Raw genomic sequence first — 21,259 nt, 5'->3', positions numbered from 1 at the left:
GCAAAATAAAATATTAAAGTTAGTATATGACCTACCCTATCTAACAGCACTTAAAACTTTTAAAAAACTGTAGTAAACATGAACACAATACGAGAATATCAGAAAAATATCATATACAATCTTTTAAAACGAGAAAAGGACAATCGAGACTAATAAACCATGGACTGAAATTATACAATAAACTACCAGACAAAAGTAAACAAAAGACTCAGACAACCTTTACAAAAGATGTTAAAAATATTATTATTAACAGTAGAATGTGAATTTTAAAAGGGAAAATATTTTGTTAAATGTATGTAACCCGTAAGGGTTTATCAATGAAATTTAAATTTTTAAAAAAACTTCAAGATGGATTACAATTGTTGTAATCCATTTTTCTCATTCAACCTCAGATCAACTCACCTATCCTATAATACTAAGCCTCATTAATAGAAAGCCGGGTAAAAAATTCTACTGCCTTGGCAATATTAACTAAATGTCCACCTGGTTTTATTTAGCAATCTGACAGACTAAAATAATCTACTTCTTAAGTTATATTATTTGTGAATTTGCTACTTACACAAGAAACGTGATCGCATCTTTTTCCCTTTCAATCCCAGCAGTATTTTGACACTTATTCTTAGAGGTGGGGGTCAGTTCTATGCAAGCTCCTGACGTCACTTTGACACTTACAAATGCCACAATACCAGTGGCGAATGGTGATTTTATTTACAGGTAAGCTACAAAAATATATTTGTTCCTACATAGGAGGTACATAATATAATGTAAGTAACACTTACTATAAATTAATATTTTTCTGTGATACAACTCTCATCCATGAAATAAACTCAAACGATGTAACTTCGTGATATATTATATTATATACGTATATTATCCATTACTTTAATAAATAATTTAAAAAAATAAATAAAAAATACCATTATGAATTCAGTCGATATTAGGTATTCAATTGTAATGTCAACTAGCCGCATTGTTCTAGTAATTAATAGTGCTAAAAACGGCCGCGTGGAGCGCTATATGTCCCGCAATATGACGCATGAAATTAATTATGGTCTTATGTCAAAAGTACCATCTCTAAGAAAAATAGTCCTTAAGAAACAGTGTTTGAAATACTGTTTTCCAAATAAAGAATCTTCAAATAATTTGTGTAATCTGCAAGTTTAATCTAGGAGAAAAACCCGCACTGGGGTTTAATACATTCAAAATATAGTGTACTTATTTGTATGAAAAAATAAGCTGGAATAATCGGCTAGTTGCTTGGCTCACCGCAGGCGCTGGGTGCGCTTTATTAAAATTTATATTTATATTAGAACAGTGGAAATGATTTAAAATTAATGTTAATTATTCATTTGTTTTTCTGTAAATAAAGTTACAATAAAACATTATGGTTAGTCAAATATAATGGTTAGCTGTGTATAATCGCTTTTATACACGTTTCGCCCCTGCACACTACGGCATAATTTAATTTAAATCGTCAGTCGTGTACTGAGCGACGTCTACAGATTAACTAATGGCCAAAACGTAAAACTTCTCATTTAAGAGTAGTTTAGAGGGATTATTGAAATAAATAAATGAACGCAGATGTTAGGTACATATTTTTTTATTAGCAGGTATTTATATAATCTAGTACATATATATTCCATATTTAACTAATTAATTATATTAAATTTATTATATAAGAGAATTAGACTACGAATAATTTTATAAAAATATTAAAATAGAAAAATTACACATCCCCACATTGTTTCACCATAGAAATGCAACAGTCCTTTTAATAATGAGCCATATTTAAATACATTGATAATAGATTAGACCTTTTGCACTCACATGGGTATAATAAATAGACACGTTATTCCCTCACTAGCCACATCTCATATTAGATGGCAAATCACGATACGCGTGCAAATATTTGTGTGAGAAAGAGATATGCATATTTCCTTAGTTCATATCGTCGGTACAGTGATAAAACCTCAAGTAACAAATTACGGATGTGGAAGACTAGGCATTCACGAGGCTTATGACCTGTTATTGGCTGGTTCGAGTGGCCACTTTACACACTGTGTAACATTTGCCATTTTGCCTATGTTTGAGCATCCATGTTTCTTCAATTCTTCGATCTGTTGACTTTAGTGAAGTTATAGAGCTGAAACCTTTATTGTTGCAAGAAATTCATCTGATTGATTATTTCACATACTAGGCAATGCGTGAAAACAATTTTTTTTTTTTTAAAACGTCTTAAGATATTTATTTTTTTAATAATTAATGCTTATTGGGAACAGACAAAGCATTTTATTAAAAATCGGAGATAAATCGCCAATGCAATATAAAGTTTACCAATGTGTTAAATGTTGCGGAGTGTAAAAGAGAAGAGACTCTTTTTGTCTCTCTCGTTAATACAGGTATATTCGAGAGCGAGAGAGACAATTTCACGCGTCACACGCGCGAGCAGCAAAATTTCTAGAACTTTTCCCAGTTGCCGGTTGGTAGCTCTCTGACTTTCGTCGGAGGCGGTTCTTTCGCCCGCGCTGCAAGCATGAGCCAGTGGTTTTTTCCATGTTTTTAGTAATTAGATTAAAAATATTATCTTTACATTTTTACCATTCAAAATCTCTCATTTCTGCATGTGTAATAAACTGCACAGCACCGTAAAGCGCAAATGTTTTTGGGACAGTCAGGGAAAGGTTAGCAAATGTTTTAATTTAAAGTGTTTTATCAGCGTACCAAAGATATTTCTGCGTAACAAGTTACCATAGATATGACACCGGTTATCAGCGTTATTACTTATATATTTTTAAAATGCGAAAAATGTACAAAATTTAAATGCAAAAACTCTGCAGTTGTAACGCGTCTATTTGATCATACGCCCATGGCTCCCAGCGCCACAAACGGAACATAAAGCTAGAGTTTGCCTCAGGCACAGTCGTGTTTAAAAATCCGGCGGCCAGATACCTCCGGCCATCAGATACAAAAAATCCAGCAGATAGATATTGTAAACCCGTCAGCCAGATACCAAATACCCGCCGGCCAGATACCGAATATCCGGTGCCCGGATACTTCCAACAAATATTGGAAAACGTTCATTTGATAAATTATAATATATCTCCAACCAACTTTAAAAATTATATTTGTTAATATTTTTGGTATGTCCAAATGTTTGCAGATAAGGATTGTGTTCTAGCCTGCGGCGAGTTATCAAGATTGGTATACCGCAGATATGCAAAAAACATGAGATTCTATAATCACATAACATACGGTGTAACACTCGCCATTCTGCCCATGTTTGAACATGGCGTGTGGATGTTTAATTCTTACATCTGTTGTGAGATAAAAGAGCCGAAACCTTTAAACGCGAGTGAGATTCATCTGACTGAATCACATTTCACTACTTCGGTAATGCCTGAAAATATGTTTTATATTTTACGCTTTGTTATTTAATCGACCATATTCTAGTTCTCTGTTTGACAATCTCTAGCTTTATGTAGTTCCAGCTTAAGAAATATCAACTTTCATTTTATGAAAGTTAAAACAAAACTAAAAACTATTTTTTACCAAAACTACGATGGATTCTGCTAACTATTTCAGCTTAGAAAAGTATGAAAGTTCTATGCAAAATAACTGTACTGAAAAACGTGTAAACACATTTGAATTCATGCACCTATACCCGCGTAAGGGTGGATTAAGGATGCAATAGGGAAATATCACGTACTACGAATACCGGATTTGAAATAATTAATTGTATTTTCAAAATCAATAAAGCTGTCGAAATGCGATCTCTCAGGCGAATTTGTGGTAAAACTATGTACGATAGATGCACAAATGTTGAGATCCGTACATTATGTAAGGCTGAGACAAGCATTATCGACAAAATCAAGAAAGGAGCTCACAGTGAAAGAACGGCTAAGAATATTTACAATGAGGATGTTGATGGATGCAGAAATAGAGGAAGACCGAGAAAGACATGGCATGACCAAATCTAACAAATACTTAAAGATGGACATGTCAAAAGTCGGAATAATCGGCGCGCGTGCGTGAGAAGATGTATGAATGTAGAGGAAGCGAGATCTGTATGCAAAGATAGTGTTGTGGCGTTCTATCCTCTCTGCCTACCCTTACAGGGAAACGGCGTGATGGTTTGTTTGTTTGAATATGGATATTGCGGAGAAATGTTTTAAGGCATAATTTTGAAAAAAAAATTGTCGAAAATATGCCTACAGAAATGCGACACATTTGGCCTTGATAATTGCGACGACAATCGTGGCAATGTTCTATTTAAATTTAAACGGTCACAAACAAAGTTCAAAACTTACATGAATCGTGACGTATTAGGGGCGAGGCCAATGAAATTACCGTTTTTGCGGAATTTTAAATTATATACATATATTTTTTTCTTACTCAATAAGTAGTCAAAAATTATTTATGTGTAAAGTGCTAACTTTGAGGTCAAATATTTTAATCAATGTTAGTAAATATTAGTGTTCAACCACTTGCCCGCTATTTATGTCTACCGGTTTCGAGACGTAACCGTCTCTTCGTCAGGACGCTCGCTACACCAACATGCAAATACTTTTAAAAATTAATTAATCGTGTAACGTTCAACCACTTAGCCCCTCCTTTTTATAAGGGGCATAAGAGACATAGGCGGCCTCCGTGGTGTAGCGGTCAAGACGCTTGACTCACAAACGGAAGGTTCCAGGTTCGATTCTCGATGAGAACACAAAAATTCAATGTGATTTTTCTCAAGCCTGGGTGTTCTGTGCTATAATTCACCACTGTAATTGGGCCTCCTAGCCTGTTGTGGTGCAAAAAAATAAAATAAAATATTCCCCCCCCCACACATTCTGCGACATATCACTAAATATTACTAACCTAATTTGAGTGCATGTTCGAAAATGGTGGTGTTTGCATTCCCTTTGACTCTGCATGTTATTTATGTATCTTTTTCGTAAATACTATGTAAACTATGGTGACGGTGAAAGTGTATTTTAGTATTTGCATGTTGGTGTAAAAAAATATTATTTGTTTGCATGTTGGTGCAAAAAAATAATTAAATAAAATAATAACCTCCCCCCCACACATTCTGCGACATATCACTAAATATTATTAACATAATTTTAGTGAATGTTCGGACATGGTGTTCGCAAGTAATTTATGTATTTTTTTAGTAAATACCATGTGTACTATGGTGACGGTGAAAGTGTAGTGAGTTTCCTGACGAAAAGACATAAAAACTTGGTAAAAGTGGTTAAATATTAATATTTACTAACATTAAGTATTTCATAAATTTAAAATGGTAAAAAATAAAAAACGTGATATTTCCCTATTCTGTGTGTGAAATAGATCGCCTACGATGCTCGAGGTCCCGGGTGCGACTCCCGGCAGTGGTTTTACACTGCGATATTCGATTAGCATCACCCCGACTCGGTCGAGCGTACGCTGCGTGCGGTGTTCGGGGACGCGGCGCCCGGGTGCGGATGAGGCTGTGGCGGGAACGCGGAAGTCCGGACAATGCAGTGAGACGTTCGGATGGGGTAAATGTTCGGAGGAGATTACACGGTTATATGTGACTCGGTAGATCGGAGAGTGATGCAGTGTTGGTTCCGGGAAGACGTTATCAACGCAGGGCAATGCGCGGTATGGATGGAGATCGTCGACTCAGCCAGACCCTGAAAGAATCAATATTTATTTCTTACTGCACATTTTTTTTGTAGCATCATCATCATTCCCTTTCCTGTATCTTGATCATTTTTTGTCACATGAAGGTAAGATGATCAGTCTTACGCTTCAGGTACCAGTCCAGGGACTATGACATATTCTAGTGTGAAAACACCCTTTTGAATAAATATTTCGTATCGATCATGTCGGGAATCGAAGCCGAGACCTCTTGCAAGGTAGGTGAACGCGCTGACCACCACATCACGAGACTGACATGTGTTTTTTTTCTGTACGAACATCTCACTAGGCAGAACCCGTGTCGAGGCGTTCATTTGCATTTTTTAAGTTATACTTATTTCTAAAATTATATTTTAAAAACATTGATCATTTAGTTCATTACTCAAAAGTCTCAAATTACATAGCAGCATAATGTGTATAAATTAAGTGTTATATTTAAACTAGCTTTGCATATAAACTAGCTTTGCATATAAACTAGCTTTGCATATAAACTAGCTTTGCATATAAACTAGCTTTGCATATAAACTAGCTTTGCAAACAAACTAGCTTTGCAAATAAACTAGCTTTGCACATAAACTAGCTTTGCATATAAACTAGCTTTACAAATTAACTAGTTATGCATATAAACTGGCTTTGCATATAAAATAGCTTTGCACATAAACAAGCTTTGCATATAAACTAGCTTTGCATATAAACTAGCTTTCCAAACAAACTAGCTTTGCAAATAAACTAGCTTTGCACATAAACTAGCTTTGCATATAAACTAGCTTTACAAATTAACTAGTTATGCATATAAACTGGCTTTGCATATAAAATAGCTTTGCACATAAACAAGCTTTGCATATAAACTAGCTTTGCATATAAACTTGCTTTGCAAACAAACTAGCTTTGCAAATAAACTAGCTTTGCACATAAACTAGCTTTGCATATAAACTAGCTTTACAAATTAACTAGTTATGCATATAAACTGGCTTTGCATATAAAATAGCTTTGCACATAAACAAGCTTTGCATATAAACTAGCTTTGCATATAAACTAGCTTTGCATATAAACTAGCTTTGCACATAAACAAGCTTTGCATATAAACTAGCTTTGCATATAAAGTAGCTTTGCATATAAACTAGCTTTGCATATAAACTAGCTTTGCATATAAACTAGCTTTGCATATAAACTAGCTTTGCATATAAACTAGCTTTGCAAATTAACTAGTTATGCATATAAACTGGCTTTGCATATAAAATAGCTTTGCACATAAACAAGCTTTGCATATAAACTAGCTTTGCACATAAACAAGCTTTGCATATAAACTAGCTTTGCATATAAACTAGCTTTGCACAAAAACAAGCTTTGCACATAAACTAGCTTTGCATATAAACTAGCTTTGCATATAAACTAGCTTTGCATATAAACTAGCTTTGCATATAAACTAGCTTTGCATATAAACTAGCTTTGCATATAAACTAGCTTTAAAAATAAAAGTAAACAAATAGAGTATTTGAATGACACGCGAGATATGTAAAAAAAAAATGAAACACTGTGCGGTCGGTCTTAAATAAATTTTGTATAAAAAGTAGTTCTTAGTATCTGTAATAATAAAATAAAGTGTCGCAATTTTCATTAATACTAATATAAATAATTGAGGTGTTAAATCAAATGAAAAATATAATGAAATTAAACTAACAATGCCATACATATAATACTAGAAATTTAAATAAAGAAATAATAACCAATGAAGAGAAAAACAGACTCTCAAAACTAATTTTACAAGAGTTTGAAATCGAACAATGAGTTATCTTTGAATTTCACAACTCACCCAAAACCGACGCCCAGTAACAAGGAGAGTAGATTGCTCAGCAGCAGAGAAGCCAACAGGTCCGTGCTGAATAGGGCTCTGCCCCCTATCTTGGTCTTCCTGAGAGACAGGGGGGCACGCGGGCCCAGCGGGTGCCTGAATCTCCAGTCCCTGAGGAGACAACACCGTTTTAAAACATGCATTTCTCAATGACAAAAACATTTCCAGAGAATTCCATAAAATATACAAGATGCATGTAAGGCCTCTATTGGAGTAGGACACAAAGCACGGAGTCCTTACTTCACTGAAGACATCGAGCTACTGGAAAAAGTCCCGAGTGTGCTATCAAAATACAGGTGTAGGTCATTTTGTGCCGGTTCAATTTACGCCGATTTACAATTACGAGGGATTCCCCCTTCGGTAGACACCAGACGACAGTGGGCGTAATCTCTTGGGAATGAATCTTAGTTAATAAGTACACAAGTACAACTTGTTTTTATATTGTAAGTTTTTTTTAAAATTAATTTATTTAAAAAAAAACAAATGTGTATGGTCCATAGTCCATAGTCGATGACACACACGTGTTAAATTAGTTCACCTAAAATAGACTAATGACCGACGATGCAATTTCATCATTTTCAATCGAATCTAATACATTCGTAAAATGCAACTCTATGAGTATTTCACATGAAATCGGAGGGCGTCGTTCTGCAGTACATTCACATCGTCCCTACCATGAAGAAATGAACTACAAAGGAACGTGGTCTATAAAGAGACCACTGGACACGACGCCAGTCATGCCCGACAAGTTCAATTCGCATACATGTAATAAATAAACGTCCTCTCTTCTGTTGATTTCCAGCTGGGAGACGGGATCACCACAAGTTCTACCAAATCCTACAAATGTAATTCTATAATGGGTGTTGGGGCCAAAACTAAATTGAGCAATATTTCGTTTATTAAATAATTCTTTACAGAACGCATTTAAATTACTAACTTCGTTCCGAAGATTTGGCGGGTTAAAATAATACTTTACAAAGAACGCTTTATTGGTTAATTTTGTATACCGACTAGCAATTTCAGATGTTATTGTTCGGCTTTGCAACGTGTTCATTTATTTCAAAAGTGTCGTATATCGTGAATTATTGTTTTATGCCCTTTTAAATGTCGTCTACTGAAGTTGAGATATTTATTTTTCTGTGTATACTTTGTACCCTTGTATTTTTTATGTAATATTTCAAAGAACCGGACATTTGTCCTGTGTTAAGATCCTAGTTTAGTTTATTGTTTCTTGTCCTAGGATGTAACATATAATTTAATTTATTGAGGAAGAGAAATCTCGTAATTGTTTGAAAAGGTCTTAGATATATTTTGTTTGGCACTAAAATATCAGTATTTTTTGTAGAATGTAATCGAAATAGGTTTTCGAAAGCTTGTGAGAGAGGAACAAGCTTTAGTCTTCATCTTGAAGTCTGCAAGTGCGCTTGTAGAGTTGCTGACGGAAAGTCAGACCGTAGCAGGCGAGGAGTGTACGCATCCTCGAGTGTTACGTGTATTAGGTAAATGTGTACCTATGTAATCATTTAAAGAAACTGCGGTTATCTTTTAGAACAGTTACAATAATGATTATTTCTGTGACATTCAATAGTGAGCCTCTAGAGACGATGACGGAAGGTCCTAAGTGACAGGCGAGGCTTGTACGCATCCTCGAGTGTTACGAGTTGCGAGTGTGAGGGTGTGATTGCCCTGTGGTTTTATTTGAGCTGATTTGTTTGTTTAATGACTATGTGCCCGCTCAACTTTTTCAGACTATTTTCAATTTAGATTTATGTGACATTGCGGAATTAGAAAATAAATAGTATTTTGAAGAAACTGTGTGTCTTTTTCTTCGTTCGCATGTCACCCGAGATTGGCGAGACCGTCGAAGCGAGAACCCTGCACCAGCTGGCGTGAACAATGGGGAAGATAAGTGTTTTTTTAATTTTTTTTTGTATATCTGATTATCAGCGATATGATTTTTTAAAGTTTTGTATTTTTGAAATAACTCTGCACATGACGTCAAAGGTTCTTCTCTGTCAGTTCTTCCGATTGGTTCGTTTACGGTAAGCAAAACGGATATCCTTCGCAGCTCTCGTATCATTGGCTGGTTCATATGAACCAGTGACGTCATTCAAGTAGTGTGTTTTTATTAAAATATTTTTTATTATTTTTTTCGTACATTTTCAAGAAACTTCGCCGTACAATTAAATGCTCTAATTGTCACCGCGCGCAAGGAAACATTTTTCGTATACAATTTCCCGTAGGTGCGGAGTTCCTCATTGAAGATATATATTATGGCTGTGAAATTGTATCGACGAATACCTTCAAATTGTATGTTTTCTAGGATGTACCTTACAAAATGAAATTAAATACTCACTTGGGGGGCATCTGATCGGGTCGACTGCTCCATTGCCAAACCCACTCCGCGCTGCTCAGCTCCCCTTCCTAAAACATTTTGAAGAAAATTAATACGTATTAATGTAATGATTTTTGTAAAAATAACGATACAACTCCTCCATTACGGTTTATCTCGTTTCATTTGACCGACGAGTGCTGTTGCCTGAGAAATCTTCGGACTGGCAAGTGAGGACATTTATGGACATTGGAGACAGGCTCCATGGCGCAGTTGGTTAGACGGCTAACTGTGAAACTGGCGTCGCGGGTTCGATTCCCGCCAGTTCCAAGAAAGATGTTTTTCTTAATTGGTCTGGGTGTTGTGGTGTATTTTTCATTACCTCCTTCCATATCGCCTCTACCCCACCTTGCTGACAAGCCTCAAAATAGAGGCTTAGCGAGTTATTTAAAAAAATAAATATTTATTATCATATTTTATAAATAAAATTACACATCTATACAAAGATGTTTTGACTTTTTAACTAGGGTTTTTTACCCCGTTCTAAGCCAGTCAAAAAAATAAATCAAAAAAACTGTAATCTAACTAACTAACTAACTAACCATCACGCCATTTCCCCGGAGTGGTAGGCAGAGAGGATAGAACGCCACACCACTCTGTCCTGGCACACTTCCTTTGCTTCCTTCACATTCATACATCTTCTCATGCACGCACGTCGATTATTCCGACTTTTCACATGACCACTTTCAAGAATTTGTTGTACTTGATCATGCCATGTCTTTCTCGGCCTTCCTCGACTTCTACAACCAGACACATTCGCATCATAAATCTTTTTAGCCGTTCTTTCATCATTCATTCGCTCCACATGACCGAACCATCGCAAAAGACCTTTCTTAATTTTGTCGATAATGCTTAACTCAGCATTGCATTCTGCTCTAATTTCGACATTAGGGCCGTAATCCGCAATAAAACCGTAATCAATACATAGAAATAATCATGAAGGTAGTAGTAGTAGTGGAAATATAGTGAAAACATAGAAAAATATATAATGAAAAAAACATAGTAAAAAGTATAGTAAAAAACACAGTGAGACACATATTTTTTAATTCACTAAAATACGTAGTAAAAACTAAATACATAGTAAAAGAATTAGTGTAAAAAGTATTTGAAAACCTAGTAAATTACACAGTAAAAACAAAATATATAGAAGAATCATAGTAAAATAAATAAATAAAAAACATATACGTAGTAAAAATAAAAAAAACCAAGTAAAAAATGTATTAATTAATTATGGATAACTTATATAGCGCCATTTTCGTAATAAAATACCTCAAGGGCGCTTTACATGGTGATTCTATTGTTAAGTTAATTTAATTGAAGCTTTTAAATTTGTAATTTAATTAAAATAATTTATTTTGTTGCCACGTGCTACGGATTTATTCAAATGATTTAGAGAACAAGTGGGTGGAGTGATATGACTGAACTTAGAGATTCCGAAAATAAGTCTCGCTGCGGCATTCAATACAGATTGTAGGCGAGTCATTTTGTTCATTGGTAGACCTGCATATATACAGAGTGTTCTTTAAACCCTGTCACATCAGTATGGACAAGAAGACATATTAGCATATTTAAAACAAAAATTTAATACCTAAAAAACAAATGGTTGCTTACTTCTGCAGGGGAGAAGTGAGGGGAGCGCGGCCGCGCGGTTGTATCAGACTCCCCCACCCCCTTGTCCCCCCTACACAAGTAAGCAACCATTTGCTTTTTTGGATATTTTATTCGTACCAAACAATTATTTTACTGTACCAATATGTCTTCTTGCTCATACTGATGTGACAGGGTTTAATGTATATATAAAAAAAAAACATATTTAAAAAAAAAAAAAACAGCTAAATACATAGTAAAAATAAAAAACAAAGTAAAAGATGTAATTTTTAAAAAAATTATACATTTAGTAAAAAAAATATTTTTTTTTTAATTAAAAAAAAAAAACAGTAAAAAGTACCGAGGATCTTCAAAAACTCTATCAATAAAAAACCAAAAATATAAGTTAACAATTTAAATTAAAACATGTGTTGGCCATCTAACGGCCACCATCAACCCCCAGACTCTCTGCGACCAATTTTGTGTGTGAGGAAAGTAGTCGGTGACTTCTTCAGCTTGTGGTTCTTACAACATTTCCATGATTCTGGCATGATACTACACGGTTATAGTCCTATGTAGGAGTGTTGTCTCTGTGCCAAAAAAGTTCTAACCATTGGTCGGGAAATCGGACATTAAATGAGTATTTTTATTTTAGGATCTAACGAAACCCGTCAATTTATTTTTGAATAATAAATGCTTATTACAATTCATTTTAAGTTTTAATCATTCTGTAGCTCAATCACAAATAATCATCGACGTGCTAATAAGCGACGTGATAAAAATTTCTCACTGTGGTTGTTTATCGTATTCGCAATCATAATGAAACATCCGTGAACACCTAATATTAAATGTCTAAATATTTACGTTACGCGACGTATAATCCTGCTGCGCAATCGCATATTTGAATTTCACCGGTGTGAATATGGAAAATATGCCAAAACTGCTATTTTTATTTATTTATTATTTATCACACTATTTATTGCATTTAGCCGGCGGTTGGCGAGCCAAATTTCAAGAAAAGCAGTCGCCATAGTAATTATAATTTAATTTTCACTTTTTTGTTTTAGATACTCCTTACTATTTTGCAAATGCAATATATTGTATTATTTTTTATAGTAAACGCCGATTTTTCGCCAATGAACTGTATTTATTTACAAGGAAAACATAAAACAAAACGACACGAGCGTTGACTTAGAGATTACACACGCGTTGACTTATGACTGCGATAACTAAAGCATGTTCATTATTGTTCATTGTGATCGCTCAAATGCTTAGCATGTTTTTAAGCACGTCGATAGTTATTTGTGATTGAGATACTGAGGTTGGCACATTTTTCCTTAAAAGCCTACTAAAAATATGAGAGAGTAATAAATAAATTTTGACATAACTGTCAGTTTTGAAAACAAACGCCTAGATGCGGAGATAATGTGGCTAGATTCTGCCCTATTAAAATATAAGAGTATCTAGGCGTAAAAATGTTGCAACTTTAAAAAAAATATTTAGTTATTGTATTTTTTCCATCTGTTTTACTATCATCCCGAGTGTAGCCGGCTTTGTAATCGCTCGGTAGATAAATACAGACGATCGACAAAGTATACCGCCTTGGTAATTGTCAAAAGTCATAAAAAAAACCATGTTCAATCGAGCATTTTTTGTTTGAATTGGGATTGATTGGAGTTTAAAGTCGCTTTGAAGTGTAAAATATAAATGAGATTTTTAATATTTTAGTTAAGTAAGGAACGCGAACTAAATTTCCGGGGTCATTCATTGGTTGGATTCGATAGTACAGAAGTTAAGTATACCGTCTCGGTATGTATCGATGAAGATAGCTTTTATAATCGCGGCTTAGAGAGGTCGGTGCGTCATTTCGAATAACAGGTGAGAAAGGGTATACTCACTCGGCTAGCGCAGTAGTTATAGTCCATTCCTCGCAGCTCGTCTTCCGTGCTCGGTTCGGTATTGGGGCTATTGGGGGGACTCTTGGGGCTGGGAAAGAAAAACTCATTATCTTATATGAATGAAGAGACACCAGCGGCGAGTGGTGATTTTTTTGTAGGTAATCTACAAAAAATATTTATTAATTTGTACCTACATGTAAGTACATAAATCATAAGTAATTTAATTATAAAAGCTATTTTTTCTGTCGTTCTGTGCAAATCAACTCAAATAACAATTATTATTAACCACGCGATATACGAAGCTTTATTCTACATCGTCTTAATACAACACTTGAACAAAAGTTTATTCACAATGGACATTCAGCAGATATTTCCATTATGATAAAATGTCAACACTGAGCACTGGCCGATTCCTTTTAAAATGAATAATGCCAAAAATGGCCACTTCGAACGCCACATGTCCTATATGATACTCAATATGTCAACGGTATCCATCAAAGAAAAATAGTCCTTAGGAAATAATGTTTGAAATACTAGTTTCAAAATAGAGAATCTTCAGATAATATTTGTGATCTGCAAGCTTGTTTTAGTACTCGTACTCAGATACAGCGACTAGTTAAACGATGAAAAATATAGTGTACTTTTTTGTATGGAGGAATAAGCTGAGGTAATCGGCTAGTTTCATCGTTCACTGAGAACGGGCTGGGCGCACTTTTATTTACAATATTTGAGTTTGTCGAAATGTTCATAGACAAAAGACTGGATTTCACCCCCTCGGGGGTCATTAAGATTAACAAATTACAACAGGGATGGAGGATACCTTAAATAAGGGAATATGGAAGTCAAGGCATTTACAGGGCTTATGACCTGTCATTGGCTGGTTTAAGTGGCCACTTTTTATTTAACAGCGAAGTTTAAAGTTTAAGTGATATTTTAAAAACTAAATAAAAAGCAAATTTATAATAACAGAAGTAAGATAACAACAAGTCTTGCAGCTACTGAGCGCATGGACGGTTGAAATTCTTGACCCCATTTACTAAATTTAGATATTTGATAGTTGATAACATTTACAAAATATGATAAATATTATATGATAGCTAACAGCACAAAAAGTCTTGTAGCTTGTTATTAATATCAATACAATTTAATTTCTGATTACACATATTGCGAGTTCTATTAACAAATTTATTTCGAAAAGATTTAGCGAAACATTTAGAAATTTTAAAAAGAGTTCATAGATATTTGTTTGTAGGAAGATATGAATAACAATTATTTTATTTATTTTCCCATAAAGCATGGTTACTAAAAAAGATATTTTCAAAAGTCAAATATAATGGTATGCTGTGCATAATCGCTTATATGGACCACTCGCCCCTGAGAGACACACGGGTTAGAAAGGACATGACTGCACTTACCAGACAAGACATAACATGAGTAGGCCTTATAATACTTAATAAATATTTTATTTTATTTTATTTATTTCGAATACAAACAGTGTACAGGTTAAATGAATATTTAAAAAAAAAAATTATATAAAATGTATACATAGTAGGGCCTGCCATCCAATTATATGTATTCACTAAATAATACTGTAATAAAGCGACGACGGCTTGAAGTTTAAACTATATAAATAATTATTTTTGGTACGCGTATTTTGTACATACACAAATCTGGATTTCTCCCAAGGGGGAGTAGGTATATATTTTTTATTAATATCCCTACAGAGATGAGGTAGAATTTTTTCAAATTCAGGATTGTGTCGATATTCGCTAATAAGCGGAATGGTGAATGTTGTAGTACGTAAAGTGGCCACTTAACCCAGCCAATGACAGGTCATAAGCCCTGTAAACGCTCGAATATCCACAATCCTGAATTTGAAAAAATTCTACCTCATCTCTGTAGGGATATTAATAAAAACTATATAAATAGTAAATATACCATATATTAAAATAAGATAAATATGGACAGAACAAGGAGATAGTGGAAAGGAAAAGAAGGAAATTGATAAGGAGTGGTGAAGGATGATTGAAGGAAAGTGAGAGTGGAAAATTGCATTTGATTTAATGATTAAACGAATTATGAATGAAGAGCATGAATCAAGCCTATTAATTCTCTTCTGTACATATTGTATGGAGTGTTAAATATATCGAGACTATCAAATTTTTTGTTAAATGTTTCACATATACGAGGGATCGTAGAATGTTTCAGATTAGTTTTAAATTTACGAATATAGAAAATATCAGAGAGTCTAGTCGGCCTGGAGGGGACACGGTAAGCGAGTAGATTAATGAGTTCCGGGGAATCTAATTTATTATTATTATTATTAATAAATATAACATTTGAAAACAGGTTGGGTGAATTGAATAAATACCTGGTGCGGCCAGACGTGTGGCGAGACGACACCGAGAAGCCGTCCCTCTGGGCTTCCTTGAGCAACCGCAGGCACTCCTCCCCGGCGAAGGCGAGGGGCGTCACACTCCTGTTCCCCAGCTCCACCCACGACTCTGGGGAGGAATACAAGTGGTGGAAAAATTACTTCGTACAGCGAAAAACTGTTGAATATCTCGGGCTTGAAATGGATGTGAATTTAAGACGGGTATGGATGAATAACAATATAGTCCTTTAAATGTAAGATGATTAGAATGACAGTTGTCAGAAAAACTGACATAACTTTGTAGTAACGTCAAAGGAGTTATTTATATTATTACACGAAAAATTATTCGTATTTGGTAAGTTGATTTATTTTTTTAACACAATTCTTGACCATAAATATATAAAATCAGCTTTAAAACTTAAAAAAAACTAAAATAAACCTAATTATTAACGACGTTCTTACAAGGTTTTATCATTTTGCAAAAACGTTAGAGATGGGACAAATTGATCAATGAAAAAAACAAAAAAAAATTCGTTTGATGTTCACGAAAAAAGTATAAAAAAAGTAGTTTTTCTACTGACATTTCTCGGTGGAACTGCATTTTAATTATAGTAATAAAAATACTTTATAGTTTTATTCCACTTTAATTTATAATTATTTTATTAATTTTTTTTACCAGTGACCGGGTTTCGTCGTGACCGACATGACCGACACCAGTCTGACGATCATGGTTTAATAATAAATATAACCGAGTGATTCGCTCTTCAAAGAATTTCAAATGCTGGATATTCGTCAACAGTATATATTGAGGTCAGTAGCGGTCACATCTCAACAGGGAAAAATACGCAAGGGTTTGTCATGTTCATAATACTAGACACTCCAATAAGGATCTGATTCTACGGAGAGGAGTCAATACTTTTTTGGCTCAAAGGCAGCAATATTATATAGGCCCGAGGGTATATAACCTTATCCCAGTTTCGTGGAAATGTGGTGGGATTGCCAAGCTGAGGAAGGTGTTGACTGCATTCTTAATCCATATTGGTCGGAGGGAGTCGGAGAATTTGTTGTCCGATGTAGAAGGACGTAAGCTGGTTGCTTGTTTTACTAGTAATGTCTTGGGACTTAGGATGTAGAGATTTTGGTATTATTTTTGTTTTCTCTGGATATTCATTGTTTACCTTTAAGACTGAAAAAGCACACATCATGATAAAACTGTAAATACTTTTAAATGTCATTATAAAATACATAATTGACTGCCTTAGAACGGGGAAGCTATCCCTAGTTAGGCAGTTTAGATGAACCAACAGCAAAAATAAAAAATATGTATGTTTACTTTTACTACTGAATTTGTTGTATAAATAATTACTTGTATATTGCTGTAATAAATATAAAAATTCAAATTTTGCCAATCATTGAATAGAAAATAAACATTCCTTTGAATTCAAAAATAATGTAAAAATAATTCATATTGCACCTAAAGGCCATAAATATGACAAATTAGAAATTCTCAAAATTAATAGATTAAAAAATAAACCCGACTAGAATTACTTAATGAACAGATAACACACGTGCCGTGCATTCTCCATTACTTTACCCATTGCAATATAATTTTACTAATGACTTTTTACCCTTTGTTTTTCAGAAATCATTACTTACAAAACCACACTCACGAAGGATGAGACACTAAAAATAAAATAAAATACTTAAACTCATTAAAATAGCATTATATCAACTCATTAGTTAACCCGAAGAGAAAATTTTTTGATAATGATCCTTAAGATTAAAATAACTTTATTTAATTTACTTTCATATAACTTTGAATTATCTATCCTTACCTCTGTTTTGTATAAAAATACATTGAACTCTTTAATAAAGATACCAGTCTCGAAGATGTCGCCTAAGCGATGAAACTGGTCACTGGATATTCCAAATTTGTGGATTAAAGTATCACTCGTCTTTTATTTATATAATAAATATTTTTTTAGTTTTTTTACTATCTTAGACGATCCAGAACGCCTGCACTGGGACGATTGAGCCTTAGATTCAATGTCGTATCCGTAAACCCATGTTTCGTCACCTGTTATAACACGTTTCAGTAATTCTACATCGTCGTTGACTTCATTTAGTGACACACGAGCAACTTCCATTTGCCGCTGTTTTAGTTCCAAATTCAACAATTTTGAAACAAATTTTGATGCCACGCATTTCATACCCAAAACATTTGAAAAAAATTCATGGCACGAGCCAATCGATATGCCAACATCATCAGCGACTTCTCTGATTGTGCTTCGGCGATCGTTCATAACCATTTCATTCACCTTTTCCACGTTTTCATCTGTTGTTGATGTGCTGGGGCGTCCCGGCCGATCGTCATCTTCAACGTCTTCACGGCCATCTTGGAAACGCTTATACCACTCGTAAACTCGTGTTTTACTCGTAGAAGACTCACCATAGGCCTTTGTTAACATTTCACACACTTTATTTCATTTTTTATACAAATTCTTTGATCCCTTTTTTTTAAACAAACGAAAATCTCAGAGCTCATAAAAACACGTCAAACCTTAGCGGCTGCCACAGACAAAGTGAACGATGAATGTAGCTGAAAATTTTAGCATACTTCAGTACATCAACATAATAATTTTAAAAATGACAAAAGGACTCTTCAAACCTGCGAAATTTAATAATTCCTGTTATTTTCTGAGTATTCAAAAAATTAAGCTTAACATAGCAATGTAATACATATTAATAGTAAAAATAGTCAACAAAAAAATCCCACAAAGGCATGGCCTTGTTCGTGGATATACAAGAAAATGTTAATGAACTTTTGCTCCTATAATAAATAATGGACAGTTATAATATTTTTGTGTAACATAAGAAAGAGAAAATAAAATATTTTTTTATAGTAATTAAAAAAGGAAAGAAAAAATATAAAAAAAGAAAAAATATAAAAAAAGAAAAAATATAAAAAATATAAAAAAAGAAAAAATATAAAAAATATAAAAAAAGAAAAAATATAAAAAATATAAAAAAAGAAAAAATATAAAAAAAGAAAAAATATAAAAAAAGAAAAAATATTCCTTATTATTAAAGGGCAACAAAATATGTCATAAAAAAAAAGAGTTCATATCTTTAGTTTGAATCCAGGATAGTGCATGTTTTTTAAAAGAAGGAAAATTTTGAAAGTTTGGGATTAATGAAATATTATCAGTAAAAAAAGAATGAAACATTTTTGGGCCTATAAAATATGCATGTCTCTGTGCGAGCCTCGTTTTACAATGTGGTATTTCTAACACACGATTCCTTCTTTGACTTGATCTATTTGAATTACTTGTAAATAAATTTTGGTTCTTAAATATATATTTAAACATTGAAAACATTAATATATCTGTCTTAGATCTGAAAGATTAGCTTCTCGGAACAATTGGAAAGAGGGAAAAGTGAGATTTTTGTGATTTCCATTTTCTAATAGTGATTTATTTACAACTCATTGAAAATGGCCATTAAAATTGAAATATTTGGGTAAAAAGGCTAAAATTACTTTTTTTGTACAGAATATTGATTTAAAAAATTTACATATTTAATTAAGTCAAATATGCTATGTTTTTTTTAAATAAGGTTTGGATTAGAGTATAAAAAAAATCATTTAAGAAAACTTCGCATATTTATTTAAAACCATGTCGCTCCCAAAAAAATCTGCTAAAAATGGCGGCAAAAAACTAGCTTTTTTTATTATTTAGCTCGTCGAAAATGACGAACACAAAATATAATTGCATGAAATGAATTCAAATATTTCATTTTTTTCACATGCACAACCCTCTAATGTATCACGGATTAAAATAAAAAAGACAGCACATTTGGTTAAAATTTAATATAACGTTTTTAAAATCAACAGCCTGTAGATTTTAAATGCGTTTGTGTAAGTTTTGCGAACGCGCCAGCTCTAGTCAATCGACCGGTACGTCGAAAAAACGGCTGATAATATTTACGACGCAAATGGATGCAGAAAACGAGGAAGACCGAGAGAAATTTAAACAACATGCAAAAAAAATGTCGGAAAAATCGGCGTGGACATCAGAGCAAGCGAAGATTAATTAAGATGATACAGCGGTGTGGCGTTATATCCTTTTTGTCTACCCCCGGGGAAACAGCGCGATGGTTTGTTTTTGTTATTACGAATTACGAAGCATATTTTCCGACCGAATTATCATTCATAACTATTTCCAGATCCGCCTACGCAGTTTCCGCGTCGTTTCGTAGGTAAATAAAATATAAGCCGAAAACAATCCTTGAAAATTCTTTTGAAAAACAAATGAGCACGCGTTTTATTCGCATTTCTTAAAATCATCACAAAATGGCGTCTGGGGGCAGAATTTTCTTTAGATCCGACCTTTAGCGACAGACGACAAAGAAAATTCGTGAAAACAATGAAAACACGGGTCAGCGGCCCTTTTATGGTCTACGTGACCAGAAACAGCTGTGCGGGACGACAACAAATAACACAGGGCTGCAAGATGTCCGCCGAAACCCGAATGCACACAAAGACTTGTTGCGATTACTTCGAAGCGTCCTTTAAAACACTGATAATATCTACTGAACGGGTTGGTTGACGATTGAGCGCAGTCTCAGCTGTAAACAACACGCTTTTACTGCGCGGTATTTTGCGTTGACAGCGTCCAGCCACATCAGATAAGTCGAACGTCAACTCACCGCCCAAATCCTCCATGCTGCTCAGTTTACTCGCCATTTTCCGCTGCACTACGCGAAGCACTACTCCTCGCTGGTCTGCTTGGCAATATTGCGAAATTTCGGGCGCTGACAGTGGACCAGCGTGCAGAGAACGGGATATTTCGCTATGTGGAGCGCACTCGAGCGACGTTCGCCTTTGTTTTCCCAGATTTCTGTTTTGACAGGGTGCAAGACGCAAGTGGCGCGATAGCAATACGCGGGTCACCTGACCTCTCTCCTCCAATCGGATGCATTTGCGTTTGTTTGTAAACTGACGCAAAAGCCGACCATACACGTACGGATTCAGCGAAGGAATTATTATTTATTGATTTATTTCATAGGTCCTAAATAACAACAACAACAAACTATCACGCCGTTTCCCCGTAAGGGTAGGCAGAGAGGATAGAAGGCCACAACACTCTATCTTTGCATACAGATCACGTTTTCTCTACATTTATTCATTTATTTATTAACAGACATTGTCCATGTATACAATTTATAGGGTTTAAATATTACAATAAAAGAATAGTGTAAAACATTAAAAAAAGAAAAGAAGCATTGACAAATATAAGGGACATCAAGACAAGATCTGGACTATTTATTTAGTGCTCGTTTAAATCGTTGTAAATTTACACCAAAAAAGTTCAGATCTTCTCTTGAGTTAACAATACGACAAAGACGGGTCATTAGAGAATTAAGGCCATAGTTTGTTCTATGCTGATCGATGAACAGTACTTCATTGTTTCTCAATCTACGAGTCG

The 21,259-nt window shown here is 34.3% G+C and overlaps 1 protein-coding gene across 2 annotated transcripts; it reads right to left on the bottom strand.

Annotated features, from left to right (window-relative positions):
- Positions 1-1,584: 1,584 nt before the first annotated feature.
- Positions 1,585-20,721, bottom strand: BNIP3 (BCL2 interacting protein 3). Of its 2 annotated transcripts, none has more exons than XM_088240476.1 (6): positions 20,481-20,721; positions 15,771-15,903; positions 13,400-13,487; positions 9,879-9,946; positions 7,484-7,633; positions 1,585-5,663 (listed from the first exon to the last, which is right to left on the bottom strand). In XM_088240476.1, the coding sequence occupies exons 1-6, from the start codon at positions 20,515-20,517 to the stop codon at positions 5,612-5,614; spliced, it is 528 nt and encodes a 175-aa protein (XP_088096602.1). In that variant the 5' UTR covers positions 20,518-20,721; the 3' UTR covers positions 1,585-5,611. The 2 variants fall into 2 exon arrangements, with proteins under 2 accessions (XP_088096602.1, XP_088096603.1); XM_088240477.1 differs by lacking the exon at positions 20,481-20,721 and adding an exon at positions 18,092-18,557 and having other exon boundaries at positions 2,215-5,663.
- Between the last annotated feature and the right edge of the window lie 538 nt (positions 20,722-21,259).

This window comes from Micrasema longulum, unplaced genomic scaffold, assembly GCF_059751315.1.
Source record: "Micrasema longulum isolate JH-2025_06_02 unplaced genomic scaffold, ASM5975131v1 h1tg002469l, whole genome shotgun sequence".
Lineage (NCBI taxonomy): Eukaryota > Metazoa > Arthropoda > Insecta > Trichoptera > Brachycentridae > Micrasema > Micrasema longulum.
The sequence above is the reverse complement of the archived record's forward strand: the minus strand, read 5'-3'. Positions and strand labels throughout refer to the sequence as shown.

Excerpts from the sequence above, each read along its gene's own strand:
- BNIP3 (XM_088240476.1), bottom strand. The coding sequence starts at position 20,517 with ATGGCGAGTAAACTGAGCAGCATGGAGGATTTGGGCG. Across the intron at positions 13,488-15,770 it reads CACACGTCTGGCCGCACCAG|CCCCAAGAGTCCCCCCAATA; the intron begins GTATTTATTCAA and ends TTTCTTTCCCAG. Across the intron at positions 7,634-9,878 it reads CCCGATCAGATGCCCCCCAA|GGACTGGAGATTCAGGCACC; the intron begins GTGAGTATTTAA and ends TTGTCTCCTCAG.